Source organism: Camelina sativa, chromosome 14 (genome assembly GCF_030686135.1).
Source record: "Camelina sativa cultivar CO46 ecotype springtype chromosome 14, ASM3068613v1".
Classification (NCBI taxonomy): domain Eukaryota; kingdom Viridiplantae; phylum Streptophyta; class Magnoliopsida; order Brassicales; family Brassicaceae; genus Camelina; species Camelina sativa.
In genome coordinates, this window is record NC_141893.1 from 5773251 (window position 1) to 5794158 (window position 20908).

The 20908-nt window shown below is 29.5% G+C and overlaps 2 protein-coding genes and 1 long non-coding RNA gene across 3 annotated transcripts; all 3 read right to left on the reverse strand.

The window, feature by feature from the left end:
* Positions 1 to 624: 624 nt before the first annotated feature.
* LOC147927877 (uncharacterized) lies at positions 625 to 2890 on the reverse strand. Its single transcript, XR_015580512.1, has 2 exons — positions 2162 to 2890; positions 625 to 989 (listed from the first exon to the last, which is right to left on the reverse strand). It is a non-coding gene; the product is annotated as an uncharacterized LOC147927877 (long non-coding RNA).
* Positions 2891 to 12632: 9742 nt separating this feature from the next.
* Positions 12633 to 14076, reverse strand: LOC104739993 (uncharacterized). The gene is made up of 3 exons (XM_010460488.3): positions 13783 to 14076; positions 13205 to 13410; positions 12633 to 13023 (listed from the first exon to the last, which is right to left on the reverse strand). The coding sequence occupies exons 1-3, from the start codon at positions 13882 to 13884 to the stop codon at positions 12765 to 12767; spliced, it is 567 nt and encodes a 188-aa protein (XP_010458790.1). The 5' UTR covers positions 13885 to 14076; the 3' UTR covers positions 12633 to 12764.
* A 2354-nt stretch (positions 14077 to 16430) lies between these two features.
* Positions 16431 to 18561, reverse strand: LOC104739994 (uncharacterized). The gene is made up of 4 exons (XM_010460489.3): positions 18163 to 18561; positions 17387 to 17547; positions 17239 to 17305; positions 16431 to 17131 (listed from the first exon to the last, which is right to left on the reverse strand). Exons 2-4 carry the CDS (start codon positions 17536 to 17538, stop codon positions 16823 to 16825), a joined length of 528 nt encoding a protein of 175 aa, XP_010458791.2. The 5' UTR covers positions 17539 to 17547; positions 18163 to 18561; the 3' UTR covers positions 16431 to 16822.
* Positions 18562 to 20908: the final 2347 nt, after the last annotated feature.

Sequence of the window (20908 nt, forward strand, 5' to 3'; positions counted from 1 at the left end):
CAATTTTTCTGTATTGATTTGACATTTTTTTTGCACCTGACATTTATTTATTAGGAAATACTCTCTTTATCTTTAATAAATTGATATTCTAAGATTTATTTTTGTCTCTAAAAAATTAATATTATATATTAAAAAATTAAAATATTTTTTCTATTTTATGTTTTTTCATATATGATATTTATCTAATAGTTTATATTTTCTCTCTCAATTAAAAAATAATTAGAAATTAATTTATAAATAAAAGTTAAATTTTAATATGTGTGATAATGACTAAACATCAATCTACACAGAGGGAGTATATGTTAATGAAGCGATAGCTGTGATTTTACATATTTTTAAAGGGTGCCAAATTCAAATGGACTGAGTTAGGGGTTGTACGTATTTTTATGAATTTATCACTAGCGTTATTATAATGGGAGATTTAGGAGAGAGATTCCAAAATAGGCATTACTATAGTAAAAGGCATCAAACGACACACAAACATCACTATTTATGACTCTTTTACCCCTAGCTGTTGAATGAATTTTGGGCATGACGTCAGAGGGGAGAGAGAGAGGAGTGACCGTGATTATGGGTTCGAGTTCAACCCACAACAGAGCTTTGGATCTTGCAGAAGATTGTAGATTTTTATTTAATTTTCTCCATAAAGATTAAACTTTTGTGATTATAAATAAAGACTATTTTCTTTCGGATTACAAATCTACAATTTACATTACAAAAGATTATCATCGTAAACATAAAATTCTACAAGATGAGGTATGTGTTCTACTTCCGGACACATAAAGATTGGTCATATTCGTCTTTCTAGATTATGTAGTATCATCTGCATCAATGGCGTCTCTTCATGATGTCGCCGTTATTGTTCTGTTTTCAGGTGACGCCAACCATGGATACTATTGGTCCTTCTCGTTGGTCTTATTCCCTGGCGATTACATTATGCAACTTTACAAAGTCATCCAAGGTAAGCTCTTCAGGCCTTGACTGCAACTCTGCAAGGTAGTTGAAGGAAAATATATGATGACAGGTTTTGAGTATTGATGCCAGTTTAAAGATAGGAGTTGCCTCTTCTGTCATGTGCTACCTAGACTCATATAAGATCTTAGAACTAGCTAAGATTCATGTCAAGTGCTACCAAGACTCATATAAGTAATCAGAGAGATTACTCATAGTGACTGGAAGACCAGCAACTCTCGAACTTTTTCAATCTCAAGAGATGGCGATATGTGTTGGAGGGACATTCCCAACATTTTTTTCTTCCCATTGAATGCAGAATTCACCTGATGTGGAATTTGATTTGTTCTGATGTTAATAATCTAAATGCGAGAACACTAAACCCTAGAGAAGGACATGTGAACCCAAACTGATTACTATACAATACCTAATTCATGGAGAATATATATATATATATATATTTTTTAAACTAAACCCTAGTAAATTATAAATGAGGAACCCAAACACAATGTCTAAACTAGCTTACGAGATGAAAAAAATATACACAAACGAGATAACACTGTGTTTAGATATTGATATATAAATACATATATTAGCTTATGAGATGATTAAGTCTAAATGAGATAATACTAAACCCTAAGTCAAGGAGTAATGAACCCAAATAGAAAAATTTGCAGTTTGTCATCCACAAATTTTTTAAATGGGAAATCTCAAATTGTGAATAAGAAACGGAAAAATAATTTTAACGTTCCCATGTCGTCCTCCATTTCCAACGAGAATGCCAAGTTCTTCATTAAGAGAAAAGAGTATTTTTGGTTAACCAATTGATGCCTTAATACTTGTAGAAATCGATGCATTTGGTTTTGAACAAGACAGTTCAATTTAGCACCAACATCGTTTACCTCTCTAAGTTGCTCAAACAAGACAATTGTTCCTATTGGCTGGTGTCTTATGTTTCCAGTCACTCACAAGCTCGAGCCTAACCATTAATTATCTTCCTCTCACATCTCCAATGACTAAAACCAAAGATTAAGGATCTAATTTACAAATAAAAGCTCAAAGATTGTTGATACTTACTATTCTATAGCTCTTTTCTTAGAGATTACAATAAGTTAGCAAACATTCATCAAGACTCTGATTTTGTTTGAAATTGCAAACAGATCCAAATCGAGCAACAAGTACATGAGAGAGAGAGAGAGAGAGATCATGCCTTGCAAGATGGAAGATCACCGGAGAAGAGTCGAAGAAGGCCACCACAAGACTGGATCCTGATATCTAAATCCGACAGATGAGACGAAGAAATAGACGTAAGCATCTAGAAGCTGGAAGGTGGAAGCCAAGAACGAAAAAGACCCCAAAAATCGGATAACAGTTGGCGTGCAGGCGGTGCAGCGGCCATGGCTCTTTTTCCCCTTTCGCTAGGATGAGAGAGAACACAGAGACAGGAAAAGGAAGAGATACGTCATCAATTTAAGGGCAGAAAGTTCATTACACCAAACAAAAGTGCCTGTTTTGGTAAGGCACATTCGAAAATGCCTAAATCCGAAGACATTGCTAAGACAAAAATGCCTTTTTTTTCATTAACTCTATTATAATTTGCATTAGGTATCTCTTAGAAAGTAGTGAAAATAAAAAGAGTGGTGGTTTATAAAATTTCATGTGCGCACCAAAGTCAGTACGATATTATTATAGATCGAGCGGCATTTTTAAGTTACTACATAAGTATATTAATTAAGATCTGATATTTGACGACTTCTAAATGCTACTAGTAAAATTAGTTGATGTTTTTTTTTACTGATTTAAGTTATCTATTCAAACGTTTTTATCATGATCTGAATCTGATATGCTTTTCCAATATCCTGAAACTCAAAATTATCAATTTATCATCTTAAACATTGTCAAAGCTCAAAACCGAATACCCCAGACATCTTGCCCTCACATTGATACTCTCTCCTTCTCTTTCTTATTTGTACATGTCTCTTTCTCATAAACAGGTTTATGTCCAAAAGTCATGAAGGAATTATTATTAGTTTCTAATGGATAAAGTAGTTATGTTATAGGATAGAATTAAGTTAAATTGGTAGAAAGTATAAAAATGACATCTTTATCTATGATAATCTAAAAAATACCACGAATAATCGAAATATAGTTTTTTCATAAAATGATTTTAATTGGACGTCAAAATATTTAACAAATCCAAACAATTAATGTTTTTCAAGTATTTTCAATATACATGTTTCACAATGAATTCTCTTCAGAATGGTAGTCTTATGAATTATGATCTTTATCGTTCTCAATAATTTGTTTCATGCTTTCATCCGAAATAAGAAAAAAAAAATAAAAAAAATCTGGCCACTGGTTTTGGGTAGCTTTGGGTAACATCAGTATGGATATGGATTATGGTAATCAATTCAACAAAATAAAAATAAAATACAATTTCATATTATGTGTGTGGTTATGAGAGATTGGAGAGCGAGCGCAACACATGACACGATTGGATCTTTAAAACCATATATGTATATGACATAGTTATTATTGTTTTCTTATAACAATTATACTATACAAACGCATATATAGGCTGCCAAAGTGAAAGTCCCTTCGTCTAATTGTAGAGTCTAAAAACACACTATATGCGCAACTTTATATATTAGTGGTTCTTGTTTGATAAATATAGGATTTCTCGTGTTATTAAAAGTGAAGGCACTAAAAGTAGGTCATTCTTTATACAAATTTTATCAACCTCTTTTGATTTACGCTAAGTATTCTACATTTTTTTTGGGCTATTCTTTATTTTTTTTCTTAATGCGCACATGAGTTCTTTTTTGGTATTCCCTTTTCAAAGATCTTTGGATAACAATGTTGAGAATCTGCCTCTCATTCCATTTTTAAAGTCGTGTTTTCTTCTTAAAAATATACTACATTCACGTCCATACGTACATGCGGGGTTGATTTCATAAACTAAAATTACTATAAAGTTTGAAATATATTATGTACGTGCCAAAAAAAATTATATAAAATATGTTTGTATATAGTTTTAATTTTGAAAATGTGAGTTTGTTTTAGTTTGTAAAATGTAATAAAATAATATATGACAAATCAGTCTATATATTAAAAAATTGTAAAAATAGTCACATACACCTTAGTTGAGAATACTGTTTTTCCATAGGTAACATATAATTAGAGAGTATAACAATTATAACTGAAACTAATATTGGTTGTTTATATTCATTTTGTGAATGTTAGGTTGAAATAATAGCAATTTTACGAAGAAATTTGGATTGATGTGATAGTGGATCCGAATCAAATAAGAACCGAATTAGTGATCGATTAGATTAATTATTATTAAATCTGTAAACTATTAAACCGGAAAAGAGCGCCACAAATTTTAAATTTTTTGATCGAATGACCTAAATTGTTACCAAAGCGCTTGTGAAACCCATCTCGATAGGTTTGTCAAGTAACGAATTTAATATTTTTTGGCCCGTAAAAAACTCATTCCAAAAAACCACATGAGTAATGTATGCATTCGCTTGCTTGAATTTGTAAACCCCGTGGGTAAAAGGCATTTCAATAAATATTTTTTTCTAATAGGTAAGATATATTTTAAGAGATGGGATAAGACATTATGACGGAATATTCTATAACATATTTAAATCTACTAAAACCTTTTGAAATAATCATCTTAAATTAGACATGTACCCGTTCTGAAGTTAATGCATACTCAAAAACAATATAGCTATCAAAAAAAATTATATTGTAACTCGTTACCCAATTTTTTTACATTATAATGTTTTTTTATTTTTATCTTATATCCGCTATAATTAATCATGATATTTGAAATAAATAAGTCTAAGGAGATTTTGAATATATTACAAACCCGTCCCATCTTCTATTTTATCAGGAATAGTTTGTAAACATTTTTCTTTTTGATATTCAAATATAGAAAGGTTTTTATGATACATAAAATGAAAATTAAAATCTATTATTTAATTCTTAAATGTGTAAACATCGTTTTCTTTTATTTTATTTGATTTACATAATTTAAATAACACACAAATTCAATGAAAATAAAGCAGATAATGTGAATTTACAATTTGTAATTAGTTTTATAACCTGTATTATGAAACATTTTCATTATGGGACATACATGTCTACACCTTATGATATATGTTGTGTGGATGGACAAACAAATCTACTATACAATTACATGTTGTTCTCTTCTATATCTAAAGACTAAACACCATCAATTTAATCATAAACAATGACATGAGAGTCAGAGACTTAAGCCCAACCAAAGTAACCTTCTCTTTTCATCCGGAAGAGACACCATCATCTTCTCCCTATTCCAAAGGAACATATATCGCCCCCAAATTTTAGAATGAACAAATCTAAAACTAAAAGTGTCTCTTGAGTTCTCAAATACCTGAACCATATCTTTTTGCTTTATCCCTTGTGTTTATGGTAATCTGTAAAGTTGGAAAAACACCATTCTCGGATTTATAAACACCATTGATATTGTATTTTAAACTAATGAATAAAATCACTACATTCAATTAAAAATACAAACCTGAGGTGCTTTTCATAAGGGGTAACGTAGTTTACATGTTATGAAAATTTTCTCTTAAGACAATATTCCCGGTTTAATTTGTTTGAGTGGCTTCAATCCAAAATGCCTGCTTGTTCAAGCATAAAAATATATTAGAAATGTTTTCATGTAAATAAGAAAATACAAACATTTGAAACAAACAAAACCATTCTATCAAAACAATGATTTGTTTTTAATTAACACATTTTTTTTGTTAGACAAACAAAAATGATATGAATTTATTTTTTATTAGGTTAAAAATATACCTTTTTATTGACAAATAAAGAATTCAACTGTTGCGCCATGAATTAGGATTCATGGGATGATTCACTCTAGATAAAGATTTGAAAGAAATCATTATATTGAGGTATATGAGAGGAAACAACGTAAGATATAATTTAATGGAATCATTCTCATTCAGTAACAAAGCTAGAAAAGCGTTTCACATTTACTCCAACTTATAAATTATATGAAAGCCAAATTTAATCGAAAATAAATATATTTTAAAAAAATTTAGTGAATGCAAAATTGTTAAATATTTATACACAAAGGTAATGCTTGTAAATATATAGGATATATGATGACTATATAATGTGTGTATAAATTGTCGAAAGAACTCATGTACAAAATCTATATGCATAGCCGAAGTCACTTTTTTATGTATATCATCCACTATATGCAAACACAATATTTCTTACTTAAGATACAAAAATAACAAAATTGTGAACCTACAGTACAATAAAAATAAGACTCACCCCAAATAAAATGATGGAGCTTGGTTACATCTTCATAATCATCTGCCATTTTCTTTTCTAAAACCTTTGAACACTCCTATTCCAAGCTCTACAGCGTTAATTTTTTCCCAGGCCGATGAAATTTTTTTTTAATAAACAATTTATGTAGTGTGTGTGATTTTAAGAAGATATATATAGCTCAAAGATAATTAGGTTTTGAAGGATAAAAATCTCAACAAATAAATTCTTAATTGCATATTACATTAATTGCTTACGCAAAATAAAAGCTGAATTAACACCATATCTTGGTTGAATTATCTTTTAATCAGTAATTTTAGTGAATCAATTCAAAATTTCCTAAAATTTTCTGGAGTATTTGAAACTATCCAAAAAATTAGATCAAATATTCAAGTAAATCATTTAATTGTTTCTTACAAATGTTTTCTCTTTGGTAATCATTTATAGCATTTTGAAATGATATTACGATTAGGGTAGGGTTTAAGGTATATTCGTTAGTATAATTTATGATATTGTATAATTAAGTAAGTAATTAAATCTTTACCATTTAGTTTTTTGGTTAGAATCATAATAGTATTTAATTAGATTTCCTAATCATAATCAATCAATCACTAATAATACGGTTTTGTATGATATTTAGAATATTTTCAAAAGATTGAGATCTCTTTATATAAATACTATGTCAACAAATTATATTTTTCTAATTCTTGTTTCCTAAAATCTAGTTATCTCGACTACCACTTTTTGGAAACTCTTTAAATTGAGAAAGTCTATTAAATTTATTTCTGTTTTTAATAAAAGAAATAAATATAGTTTTATCAATTTAATTTTTTGTAATTCTTGTTTTCTAAATTATAGTTTCAGTGGAATACTCTGTTTGATATAAGATCCGAATAAGGTACTGTTTGGATCCGATTTTTTGGTTAAATGTAACTCATGTAATATCTGTTTGGCTTCAAAGATTATACATATCCTTATTCATATTTGAGTAATATTTTATTGTAATAATCTCTAACTCTATGTCTACTTATTAAAAATACTTCCTTTTTAATAGTATAGATCACCTAACTATTTTGGTGACCATAAACTAAGTCCAGAATAACTTAAAAATCTATAAAACACAAAATATCCTAAAAAAAATACATTTATGGTAGAAGGGGAATGCCTGCACATATGATACAGTATATATCAATCACATGTACATATATAGACAAAAAAATCATAATAACTATTTTTTTTTTGAAAAGTAAGTTATTATCCAAGCTTATTCTAAACTTTTTCAAATCAGCATATCTATATATTTCTCTATTTTTGTTAAAGTATTAAAAAAATTGGAAGATAATGCATGAATATAAAAAGAACATATATAGATTATTCGTTTCTTTTTCGTGTCAATAGCCTTAATATATTCGGGCGTATGTATATCGTATCGTCGACATAAAAAGATGGGAACAATTATCTAAGCAAGGGTCCATGTGTTGAAGAACCATCCATGCAAGGACGTATAATGTATAAATAGTTAATTTCTCTGTTAATTAGGCCTAATGGCAGCAAATCGACAGTAAATATTATATATTTTACCTTTTTGCTCCCGTTTGCATTTTATAAATTTGAAGCTGATATGCAACAAAAAAAAAAAAAAAAAAATTGGTGAGCCCTAATTGCGCAATCGTGTCAGCATAAATCAGAATCAATTTTTTTTTTTTGAAAAGAATAAAGTAATAATTAAATAAGCCATGTTGGAAATAGAATTTTGCTAATAGAGAGAATTTAGAAGGACGGTTAAGGTGCGCGTCACTTTCATGTTGTGTCGTCGTCTTCAGTCAGCGCCACGATAATTGTCTCCATGAGGAATCATCCTCTGCTTTCGACTGTACTCTATTTCAATTTACAATCACTTTCAACTTTGATGAGTCAGATAATATTGGTGTATCGTGTAAAAAACAATTGAAAATTATGTTTTAATTTTAAACAACTATTAGTGATCTGGTAAATAAAATATCCTTAGGTATTTTTCGTTGTTTATGCTGACAACAATTTTTACTATACCTATTATGTTACAAAAAAACAAGTAACTTTGGAAATTGATTTTATAGTGAAAAGTTATTTGTTTCTTCGTTCACGTAAAACGGTAAAAGAAATAAAAACGAGTTAAGAAAGTACATAAAACAAAACGAAACGACGTTTCTATTTTTTTCTTTAATTACGCTTCATATCTAAATCGATGGGAACAATTTGTTGCCCATTTTTTTTTTTTTTTTTGTTACCACTTCATCATCATGAGTTAATTCTGGAAAATTCTCAGAGAAATTAATTGAAATTTATTCAGTCTTCCTTTTTGTTCAACGAAAATACCTAGAATTTTCTATTTATTTTTTAAGCGGCTTACAGTTCTTTTTTCTTTTTATAAAATTATAAATGTTTTAGCTTTTTTTTTGTTCACTCGAATTATGATATATGACGAAAACATTATAGTTGAATTATCTTGCTATGTGTCCCTGTCCAATCATGGTTTAGCGCTATACACACACACAAAATATATATATATTCAGATTTTACATGTCCATACAAATTATCTTTTTGATTGACCTTTTTTTAAGTTTTGTCGTACCGATTTGGTTAAACACTTTAAGCAAAACAAAAAAAAGGGTTTAAAAACTAAAAATCATAGTTCATTTAGTTTGAAATTTCTGAACTCTCAATTTGTTTTTTTTTGATATTTTTCATTTAGTTCTTTAAATCTTTTTGAATACAGATAGAAATCAAACGGTGAGATTAAAATAAATGAAGCTGTGAAGAAGTATAAAAATTCAAGCCGACAGCGTGAGGCAGACGACGTGTACAAAGAACGTGCCACGTGTAACACACCTTGGAGGGGTAATCTTGACCGTTAAAGTTTCTCGACCAATCCACGTCACCGTAACAGTCGCCGTTGGATCCACGTACTATAATACTAGATTTGATTATAGTAATTGCTTAGATGGCATCATTTCCCTTAAAATAATAAATAGATATGATAATAAATAAGTAAAAACAGTTGTCGTCCATTATTTGTCTATTATAGTATTTTGTAACGTCTGACCAGAAAATTACATGGTTGGTTTTGAAACTTGACCAGAAATATTCAAACTAATTTAATGGATTAATATAGTACACATGAATACGGTTAATAGGATAAAGAGCTAACGCCTACTCATGACATTTATTTAATATCGTCTATTTTGAATAAGAATGTTCTATTTTTGTTCAACATTATTCGGTTGCTTTCTTTCTAACTAAAATCGATACTATACTAATAACAAACAATAAGCAACCACAACTAGCTAATATAAATCGAAATTTGGAATATATCAGTTTTTAAATGTTTATTAAAACTTCAAGTTATTTGATTCATGGCCACTTTTGCCTACGCTAGATATATATTATATCATACATTGTTTTATAGTATAAATCGATTATGTTACGTACTTACATACGACTCGTTAATACAAAAGTGATTGCATGATTAGGGTTGAAGTCTGTTTAAAGATAAAAAGAGAAAATTCAATACTAGAGATTTGTCATTTGATTATGTGAAAATTCAAATACGATATTGACTTATGTAAGGCTCTATCGATGCTTTAGCTTTCACGGGGGGAAAAAAGGAAGAGGAAGAAGTTGTATCCAATTTGGAAAAGTAGAGAACAATTTACAGAGAAGGTCCCATTGGCCCCCTTTCTTTTGTCAGTCGAATTTTCAGAAAAAAAAAATACAATCAATTTAGTCCTCTTTTCTTTTTTTTTACGAATATATATTTTATCACGTATAAAGCAATTTCTAAGCAAGCATATATTGTTAAAACGTAAATCTAATACTTAAGTGGGGTATACCGTATATTCTTAGATGGATATATAGATTAGGAACTATATTACTTTAAAGGATATTAAGAAATGTCATGACCTAACACCTAACCCAACAAGGCCAACGCTATTTTTTTTCGATTTCACGACGTTTTCGTAAGTCTATTTAAATTGGCTTATGTTGCTTTCACAACTACTAAACCTATCGGCCTATTTTTTTTTTCTGTAATCAGCTTTAATAGTTTTTCATAGTGCAGGTTTAACCAAAACGGGACGTTTGATTTAGTCGTTCACTGAAAGCATAAATCATATCAGGTTTTTTTTATTAGTTTTAAAATTTTAATCATATATATATTTATTGTAAAATTTAACATATAACATAAACTCCATATGACTAAAAATAGGTTAGGAGAATTTTTTTATTTCAGATTAAAAGATATCTTGACTTTATTTATTCTCTGTTTCTATCTATTTTAAATCTCCCTACAATAAAGACAGCCTTTTTTTTGTTGACAAATACACTAAAGACACCTTGAGAGGCCTACATAATAGACGAAAAAGTATTTAATTTAATTTTAGAAGATACAATTCAAATTGGTGCTCCTAAAAAAAAAAGACTGAGCAATCAAATATTTGTATGGAAAATATCAAGACCACATCATTTGAGCATTTTTTCCCCCTCTATTACTTAAGTTATTGTTTGTCCCATTTGCCTTTTATGATATGTCGTTTTTCTTCTATAGCTTCTGATTTTTCTATAAATGGTTTTGATAAATCAGTTGTGAAAGAAAAAAAATTACAAGTCGCACCCATCAGAAAACTGCAATGACGTAATTAATACTCTAATGGTGATAGTCTTAGTCAAGTCCTAGTTATAAGTTATAAATTATAATGGTGAAAGTTTTAAAGTTGCAATATAATTGTTTTAACTAGGATTTACCCGTGGTGTACCACGGGTCTATTCGTTTTCATAAATTATTTAAATAAGTTAGTATACTTATATAATCAGGTTTTATTTAGTTAATACAAAAATATTAGAATATTATATATAATATGTTGTATTTGCAAAATTTACCCATAGTAAATTTCTTTGTTTGTAATATCAATGCACATATATATATATATATATTTTTTATTTTGGTGTTTTTACAATAATTAACAGTATTTGTTAATAAAATTATATGGATTGACTTTGAAAGAACAATAAATATGTGTACTTTCAAAAATACAATGAACTATGATTAAAATAAAAAAAATTTAAGACCATGGTTTTGTGCATGGTCTTAAACCATGGTCAAATTTATGGTGATTAATAGTGTTTAAGACCATGGTTTTTTTGAAAATCATTTCAAAAAATATTATTGCACAAAAATATACTTCAAAAATGTTAAGATAGATTTTTAAAATATATATCCGTTTATAAAAATTCAAATCACATCATATGCTGAAAAAAATCTAATATTTATTTAACTTTATGTATTAAATAGTAATTCAAATAATTAAAGATAAGATTAAATAAAAGTGAAAGGAGAATTATATTTTAATCTAACATATTGCTTTAAATTAGGTAGATAGATTTTAGGAAATTTGAAATTAATATTATCAAATAAGGAAATGATTGTGTTTGGTCGTAAGAATTGTAAAGAATTTAGTTGAGACTTGTTTGGATACAAAGATAAGAGAGGATGACACAAAAATGTACTTAAAAAATGTTAAGATAGATAGCCTACTTAAAATCATGATTAGAGAGGTAATCTTGTTGCTTTAAAGTTTTCAGGCGGGGGTATTCAATCTAATATTCTAAGAGATTTTAGTTTTATGAGATTTTAAATGAATTTATGAGTTTAGGGAAGTTGATATGATTTTTTTGTAAAATTCTTTCAAATTCCACTTAAAACCATGAGATTTTATATTTCTGTATTGTTAACTAAAGGAATCCTTTAAATCCTCTAGAATCCCAAAAATTATTAAAATCTAAATCCACAAACTCTTTTGAATAACAATAGATTTTAAGCTAAATTTTGAATAACAATAGATTTTAAGCTAAATTTTTAAATCATTAGTTCAATAATAGTTGATTTCATGAGACTTTTTAAAATATATGATTTGTAAATTTTACACAAATCAATTAAAATGTCAAGTTGAATACACTCTTTCTAAGTTATTTTAAATATTTACAAGTAATTTCTTACAAGTAATTTCATAGTTGATACTTTCAACCAAAAATATACAAACGTTTTGAAACTATACGAACTATACAAAGGTCCATTCCACATACTTTTTTCACCCTATATGCCGTGCACATGGGTCTGATTTGGAAAGCCCAATACTCTTTATGATTGATAATTTTTAGATTGACTGACTATACTCTTGACTTATTAGAACAAAACATAATACGTACCTCTAATCAAATATAATATCTATAGTTAAAATAAAATGAATATGATTACAAACATGCACTCAAAAATGAAAATTGCCTAATAAGTTGAAAGAGAAAACAGGAAATTTTCATAACCAAGCAGACATATATATATATATATATAACCAGCAAAACAAATAGTAGTATTGTAACAATGCAACAGCTTCTTTTCTTTCTTAAATCTACAAATGACTAAACCAGCTTTCTTCTTTGGACATTTATGCATAACCGGCCATACCGATATGGGAACCAGAACGGTTTGCTTTGTGAGCAGGTGGTGAAGAGACAGACTTGGTAAAATACATGTAGTAGTAGACATTAAGGACCATGGTGGCGACTATAAACACTGCCCCTGCAATGAAAATCCCTTTACGCAAAGATTGACACGAGAAGGTTTGAGCGCTTAAGTACTTAGTGTGGTATGCGTTCTTGGTTGCTCCTGCTATTACACAAGCTTCTGCTATCAGAAATGCCATCCTACAATTGTCAAATTTGGACTATCAATCAATAAAGTGGGTTTATATTATAGGTAAGACTACTGATCTATTGATAATCTTAAAGCTTCAAAGAAATAAATCTAAAGCTATATCACTTTCAAGACGAAGCTAAACTTGAAGAGACATTATTGTTTTAGTCTTTAAAACTAATGGGGACTCACCAAGAAGAGATGAAATAGATAATAGACCAAGCACGGTCACTTCCAGGGGCTAAAGGTCTACCAAAACACATGCATTTGGTAACACCCATAAGCAATGATTCACTAGAGAGGAGGAAAAGAAAAGCTCCAACTCCATAGCCAGTGGCTACATCAGAGTCATATACGCAGAACGTTACGTTTGTTATTGGGTCTTGGATAGATTTCCCCTGCCACAAAACAGAGAAAAGAGAGACACTTAATAAGGAAGTACCACAACAGAGAGCATAAACTCTGTTTACATATGCTTATTAGTTACATAGATGTTTCTCTAGTCTCAGTCTACAAGTTCTCAAATGGTTCCGTAGTTACTAGATTTCTCCAATCTATTTGATTCTAAATTGATTCTTGAAGAATAATCAAGAACTTAAATTAGAGGTATCAATCATCATTCATTACTAAATCTAAGTAACTATGAAACAAATCTAGATATAGAAATATTAAGCTGCATCATCCTAATGATAACTATTACTTAGAAATCGAAACTCAAGAGAAAGAAAGAAAAAAAACCCTAGCGGAGAGAAGAGAGAAGAGTGACTAACGATGCTGCGGCGGCGTTCGGCGGCTATGGAGAAGCCAAAGGCGACTAAACTAAGAGCGACGACGAGGATAAAAACAAGAGTCGAGGCCTTCCCTTCTCCCATTATCTCCGGCTAAAGAAGAAAGCGACTTTTTGCAGAGGCGACTGTGAAGTGTGAGAGAGCTGGAATCGAGTAAGTAAAGTGAACCAAAAAAAAAAAAAAAAAACACGAGCTGCGAGTGTTGAAACAAAGAACACGCTCGAAACAGCGAGTGTTTTTATCACGTCAAAGCGTTGATTTGTATAGAAGGTTCACGCGGAGTGTGAGGCGCGTGGGAAAGCCTTTTTTGAATTTTGTGTTTCCTTTTTGGAAAAGATAAAAAGGGTAAGAAGAGCGTAAAGGTTATTTTTTTTATAAGAAGCTGGGCTTAATGGGCTCAGAAGCCCGAATCTTTCCCTTTTTAAGTAAAAAGCCTGATGTAATTGGTTTGTACGAGGGTCTAAATCTTTTTAAAGTGGGTGTAGTGGGGATAAAATTTACGAGAAGTGTGCTTTCATTTTTGGAAACTACACCCAATAGTCCAATACAAACTCATCTCATTGCAACTGCCAAAACCATATTACAGTTGGTTTGTAGATGATCCGATACTAAACAAACACATAAGTGGGAGACGCATATATTATAAACTCACAAAACTATACCGGCTACCTCATTACACATTTTCTCACGATTATAGAATTTTCGACCGAATTTAACCTTTACGTGGGAACTTACATCTTCGTTTATTTCCTATAAAAAAAATATCTCACAATAGAACTCTAGACAATCTATCTCCAATGTATATATAATATATACCATGTGTTTGAATTTGCGTTTACTTTATTATATATAAATTTTCAAATAAATTCATAATATTAGTATTTAATTTAAAACAAAAGTTATCTATTAACTGAAAAATCCAAATAGAATACTTTCTTCATTTGCTTATGACGTTTGCATCTTATGAATATTAGAAAACATGTTTCATATTGCATATATTGTGATTGATACAATCTCGGCACTGTATAACTTGTTTTTTGTCTTCTCCAGGTGAAAGTCACATGTCATGTTATTGAAATTTATCTGTTATTTTTGTTGTCACTAGGTAGTTTGTTTGGATGGCACTATATATATACTTTGATACTTCAAATAAATCAAATTCGTTTTGAAATAAAGCAAGCGAGATTTACGGCCACAAAGTTTGACGAATCTTCGGGTTTGATTGACACATTTTTTTGGTTCACAAGTTTGATTGACACATTAAAAGCGAAACAAAAGAAATATTATAGTATATATAAAAAAATAATATGATAATTTTGCAAGCTGTAAGCAAAGAATCGAAATAGATCCGGAGACAAGGAAATAAAGAGTTGTCCTCATGTCACTTGGCTGGTCCGTACCCCTAACAACTGCCCATGTATGTACATTTTCTCTTCTAAACGCTTAGTTTATTGATTTATGATACCTTTGTTTTTGTTTCTTCGAAGTCTTAGTTTTTATCGATTTTATATTCGCTATCTATTTGAAGCAGATGATATGACCAAATGGGATGTATATATAGTTTATTGATTTATAATCGCAGTCTATTTGTTGCAAAATCTATGACCAAAAGGAGAAATTAAGTAAATTTTTGTTGAACGAACTATGGTCTATGTTAGACACTTCTTCTATATAATGTATGTATTTTATATATCTGGTTAAAACGTTTTAGAATTTTTATCTAAAACAACTAAAATTGTCTTTAATTATGTCGAGTTAGAGGAAAATATTTAAATCTATTGACTCTTTTTTAGATTAAGTGTCGTTGTAAGATTTTACTTTTGAAAACGACTAAATTTCAGAATTCTTGTGCACATACATACTTCAAAACTACGTATATACAATAAATCACGTTCGCAAAGATTATCCCGTACGTACGTGATGTTTGATAATTTGTATTTGTTGATTTATGCACAATTATTAATGTAAATCTTGGAACACTTGAACAATTATGAGTACTTTATCTACATATTATACTTCCATAAAAAAACTATAGACACACTAATCATGAACACATAACTGTTGAAGTATCGAGATGTAGTTTAATTCTGTTACAAATACAAATCTTTTGCATTTAATATACATATAGTATTGAGTGAATTATCTAAGGTAGAGATTTTGAGAGATTGCTACAACTCCAAAAAACTAGAGGTTTCTTCGTTGTTGCCACGAGCAAAGCTATTCTGAAGCAAACCTTCCAACCTCAAGATAAAGGCCGCCTACGGCTTCTCCGAGGAGTAATGCACAAACGGAATCGCTAGAGAAGAGTACTCGATAATATTAAAACACTAAGATACTAATGTAACACATACATTAAAACACTAAGAACGTGTGAAAAACGATAATTAATATACAATCCATCATCACTATTGTTTTGCCACAAAACAAGAACTAATAGAGATACTAATGTAACACATACATTAAAACACTAAGAACGTGTGAAAAAACGATAATATACAAGTCATCGTCACTAATGTTTTGTCACAAAACAAGAACAAATAGAGATACTCTCCAAAAAAAAAAAAAAGGATCAACTCCTTTGAAATTTACATCAGTGCAAAAAGAGACAAAGATACAAAAAGCATAAAAAAGGGTAGAAATGATATCTTCACATTTCAAAACTCTTTCGAGCTTTTCCTATTTGTTACAATGGAAGAAACACTAATTAAGCTCTTATTTTCCACTAAACGACACCAAATTAAACCACTCTCTTCTCTTCCCCCTTTTTTAATTACAAAATCTTTAAGAAAATGGACACCCAAAACCCCTAATTTTTTTTTTATAATAATCCCTCTCCCCACATTTTTTTTTGTTCTTTCAACATATATACACATTTTTAACCAACAAAACCACTCCCATAATAATAATAATAATAATAATATTCATAATCAATTCCTAAACCTTCTCCTTTTTTTAAAGCCTTCTCTGTTGTTGTTGTTGTTGTTGTTGTTATATATAAATATGTGCATGTTGGGGACTGGTCTTAAGCAAGAGTCGAAACGCTACGGTGGTTGCTGCTGCGCCTGTCACAATCGAATCCAACGACACGAACAACGGGATCAATCCCGAAGCTGGTCGCCGCAGCCCTAACGCAACTCCCGTTCCTTGGTGAAGACGGAGGCTGCGGTTTGGTAGCACCACGAGGAGTCGATGGAGTAGGAGGAGCCACCACGAGAAGCTCTTGTCGAAAAAGTGAGTCTTTTGTTAATGGGTTAGAAACTCTACTTGGAGGTGACCCTGTGAAGAACAAAGGAGGAGACGCCTCTTGCTCCCCACCACCACCACCACTACCCTATAATAACATCACATAGCCCAAAATAAAAATCCAAACTTTAGATTTGTTATCAATCCAAAAATACGAATTAAGCAAAAGGGTTGTTTTGTTATGTATGTATATACCTTATTAGCGAGGATGAAATCCAAAATCTCGCTTCTTGAATTCGATTCACATAACTCCATCTGATGACTGCAAAAGAATCAGATAGAGTTGATTAGCTTTTTTTTTCTCAGCAAAAGGTATGAACTTTAAAAGGTGGGGGGAGCTTACTTGAGTTGCCAACGGAGAGATCGAGAAGAGAGAACACCGAGGCGACGAGGTTTAGGACAAATCACGGCGTCACGGCGATCAGAAGAAACGACGGCGTTTCTCCTCATCTCTTCAAAGGCGTTTTGTTGTTGGACTCCACAGCTGTTCATCATCTTGTCTGGCTGAATCAATCAATCAGACACACACGAAAGATTGAGAGATTGAACGAAGAATGGATAAAGATTTTGCAAAAAAATAATAATGTTATATATACAAAAATAAAAAAGATAAGGGAGAGAAGAGGTGGTCAAATGGTGACGTGTTTTTTTATGGAGATCTGGTCATAATAGATTAAATTAAGGTTGAATTCTTTTAATTAGTTAATCAAATGAATCAAGAAAAAATGGTAAGGAATAAGCCACTTGACTAAATTCGATATTATTTTTTTAAGTTTCCATTATAGTGAATGAATGATGTCAATATCATAATGGAGACAGATTTTTTTATTTTTTATTTTATTTTAAGAATAAGTAAACAAACTCAAACAAACAAAAAAAAAAACATGAGAAAAAGTCTAAACTAAAACAGTGGTAAATTAATTTATTGTTTATGAAAATTAGAAGGAAAAAAAAAAATTAGTAAAAGAAAAATGAAAACAGATCAAGAAGAAACAGAAACAGAAATTGATGTTTTTAGCGTTTATGGATCATGGAGTTGGTTACAAGACCCAAAATACGAACAACGTTTTAGATCCAGATCAAATCTTGATCCGATTATAAAGAATCAAGAAAAGATACCTGAAAGGTGAAAAGAGCTATAGCAGAGAGATCGTTCGAAAGCTTGAAGCTCCCTACGTACGTGAGCCAGAAGCAGAAGCAGAAGAAGCAAACAGAGAGAGAGATCTGAAGAAAGAGATGAAGTCTAATGGGAAAGAGAAAAGAGAACCTTGCATACAACAAAGCTAATAAGCTATGGATGGAATCATGTATATATTTTCCTCTAATTTATAATAAGGAACATAATAATCTTTTTTTTTTTCTTTTCCTTTTTGCTTTCTTTCTTGTGTGTATGTGTGTGTCATTAATTAAATTGTTTTTGTTAGATCAAAACGCTTGTTTTAGCTTAAAACATTTAAATTCACTAAATGAAACCATATGTTTTTTTAGTACAACACAGCTTTCAGTTTCATTTTGTATAGATTTTGCCTTTTATTTGTTTTGGGTACAAAAGGCGGTGCCTAACCAGACTCTCTCCTCCTCGTAAATATCTTTCGATTGGTTTTATTAACGTCACCGACGAGATTATAACATTTGTTTGTTTTAATTTACTTTCAAATCTCTTTTACCACTAATCACTATTCACTATTCACCATGTGGAGGGTTTTTAGTTTCACTTCTTTTGACATATTTGTAGAAAAGCTTGCCAGATGGTTCATAATCATATCATTTATTTTATTTTTCCTCAAATTAAGTAAAATGGTTGTTACGTTGGAAAAATCAATTTATATAGATTTAATAGTATCTTCATAACAGAATTGATATCTTACAGAAGATGGATTCTTCTTTTCAGTTTACTGCATGTTGACATTTTTCTTGTAAGATTTATGTATAGATTGAAAAAGTTAAGCTTTTTCTAAATTATTAGTATTTTATTACTAAGGAAGCAATCTTTCACTTTTTCAAAATATTACATATAAACAGGTGTTCTATTCTATTTCTATGCATTTAAATCAGATCAGAACTAAACAGAAAAACCAGATGTTACATTTACATAAATAATTCATTTTTAGTCAAATATAATTTACATATAACTTTTCCTTACTATATAGATGTTCTTTTAGTTATCATTAATCATATTTTTAGTAAAGTATTATGAAGTAACTAACATATTACATTTACTTTTAAAACTATACATTAATTAAGTTCTATGTATTTATTAGGGCTACCAAGTTCTCTAACACATCTTTAAAAATCAAGAAACTATATAGTTTTTAGGTTTATTATGTTGACAAAATGATGATGATGTGAGATGATAGAGTTATGTAAATAAGAAAGTTTTTTTTAGGTTTTTAAAATGATGGCAATGCAAATGAAAAATCAAAGAAATAACAATGAAAAAAGATATAGGTTTATGGAAATGACAAAGGTGAAATAAAAATGTTATACATATCAAAATGGCGGCGTAAAATGAAAACACTATAAGGTTTATCAAACAATAGCGGCACAAAATATTAAAAATTACGTAAATATCAAAATAAGACGTTTTAGATTTATAAAATGATGGTGATGCATGATAAAAAAAATTATGGAAACTAATTATGGTAAGATTTGTTTGGTATATAGAAATGACGGCGATACATAATAAAAAATTTAGAGAACGAATAACGACAAATTATTAGATTTAATAAAATGACGGCGTTGTGAAATGACAAAATTACAGAAATATTAATATAAAATATTTAAAATATAAAATGACGGCGGTGCATAATGAAAAATTATGGAAATAAAAATGAGAACACTTTTGGATTTATAAAAATGGTGGTGGTGCATAATTATAATTTTATGGAAATAAAAATGAGAATATTTGTTAGATTTATAAAATCGGCGGCGGTGCATAATAAAAGTTTATGGAAATAAATGATAGCATTATTTATAAGGTTAACAAAAAAACGTTGGTTCTACCAAAAAATTATGGAAATAAAAAGCAGGGAAACAATGTATGAAAAATTAGATTTACAAAATTGCGAAGGTGCGAAATAAAAAACTTATAAGTAACAATGACAAAGTTTTTGTTAATTTTAAAAATAATGGTGGCACTAAATGAAAAAAAAAATAAAAATAAATAGCAATGATATATTTTGAAATAAAATGAAATAGTTTTGGTTAATATATATTTTTGAGGTGCAAAATGACCATTTTTAGGTTTATACAAATAATGTATAGGTTCAAAATAAAACAATTAAAAACAATTTAAATTTTGTAGGCTTATAATACAATGGCGATGTGTATTTACAGAAATAACAAGGACAACATTAATTAAGTTTATGAAAATGACGGCAGTATAAAATAACAAAATTACGGTAATCGACAATAACTAAATTAGAGTTATAATGGTATCTCCATCAGTAATATTTAGTGGGTGTCTTCTAATTTAAAAAAAAAATTAAGAAAAATAGGACAGAGAATGTGATAGTGTCTCTACACAAACACATTAAGACACACTCAAACCCTCATCGATGTTTATTTTTCAGTGGTTCACATTTCTAAATAAATCAATTATATTAAAATATTAATATTGTTAAAATTTGATCCATTTTATGATATTGGAGATGGTTTAAAAGTTCGGAGGAGAAAGAACGTGAAATAATGAAATTAAAGAAAAACTATTTTTTAAGGTTTATAAATATGACAGCGTGCAAAATATCATTGACAAGAGTTGTGCTACCTAGTATTGATGTTACTTACCTGATCATGATTCTTTTGATAGTATTGACTCTTTTCTATAATAAATACCCGTTAGAAAAGTTAGTAGCTTGTTTGAACT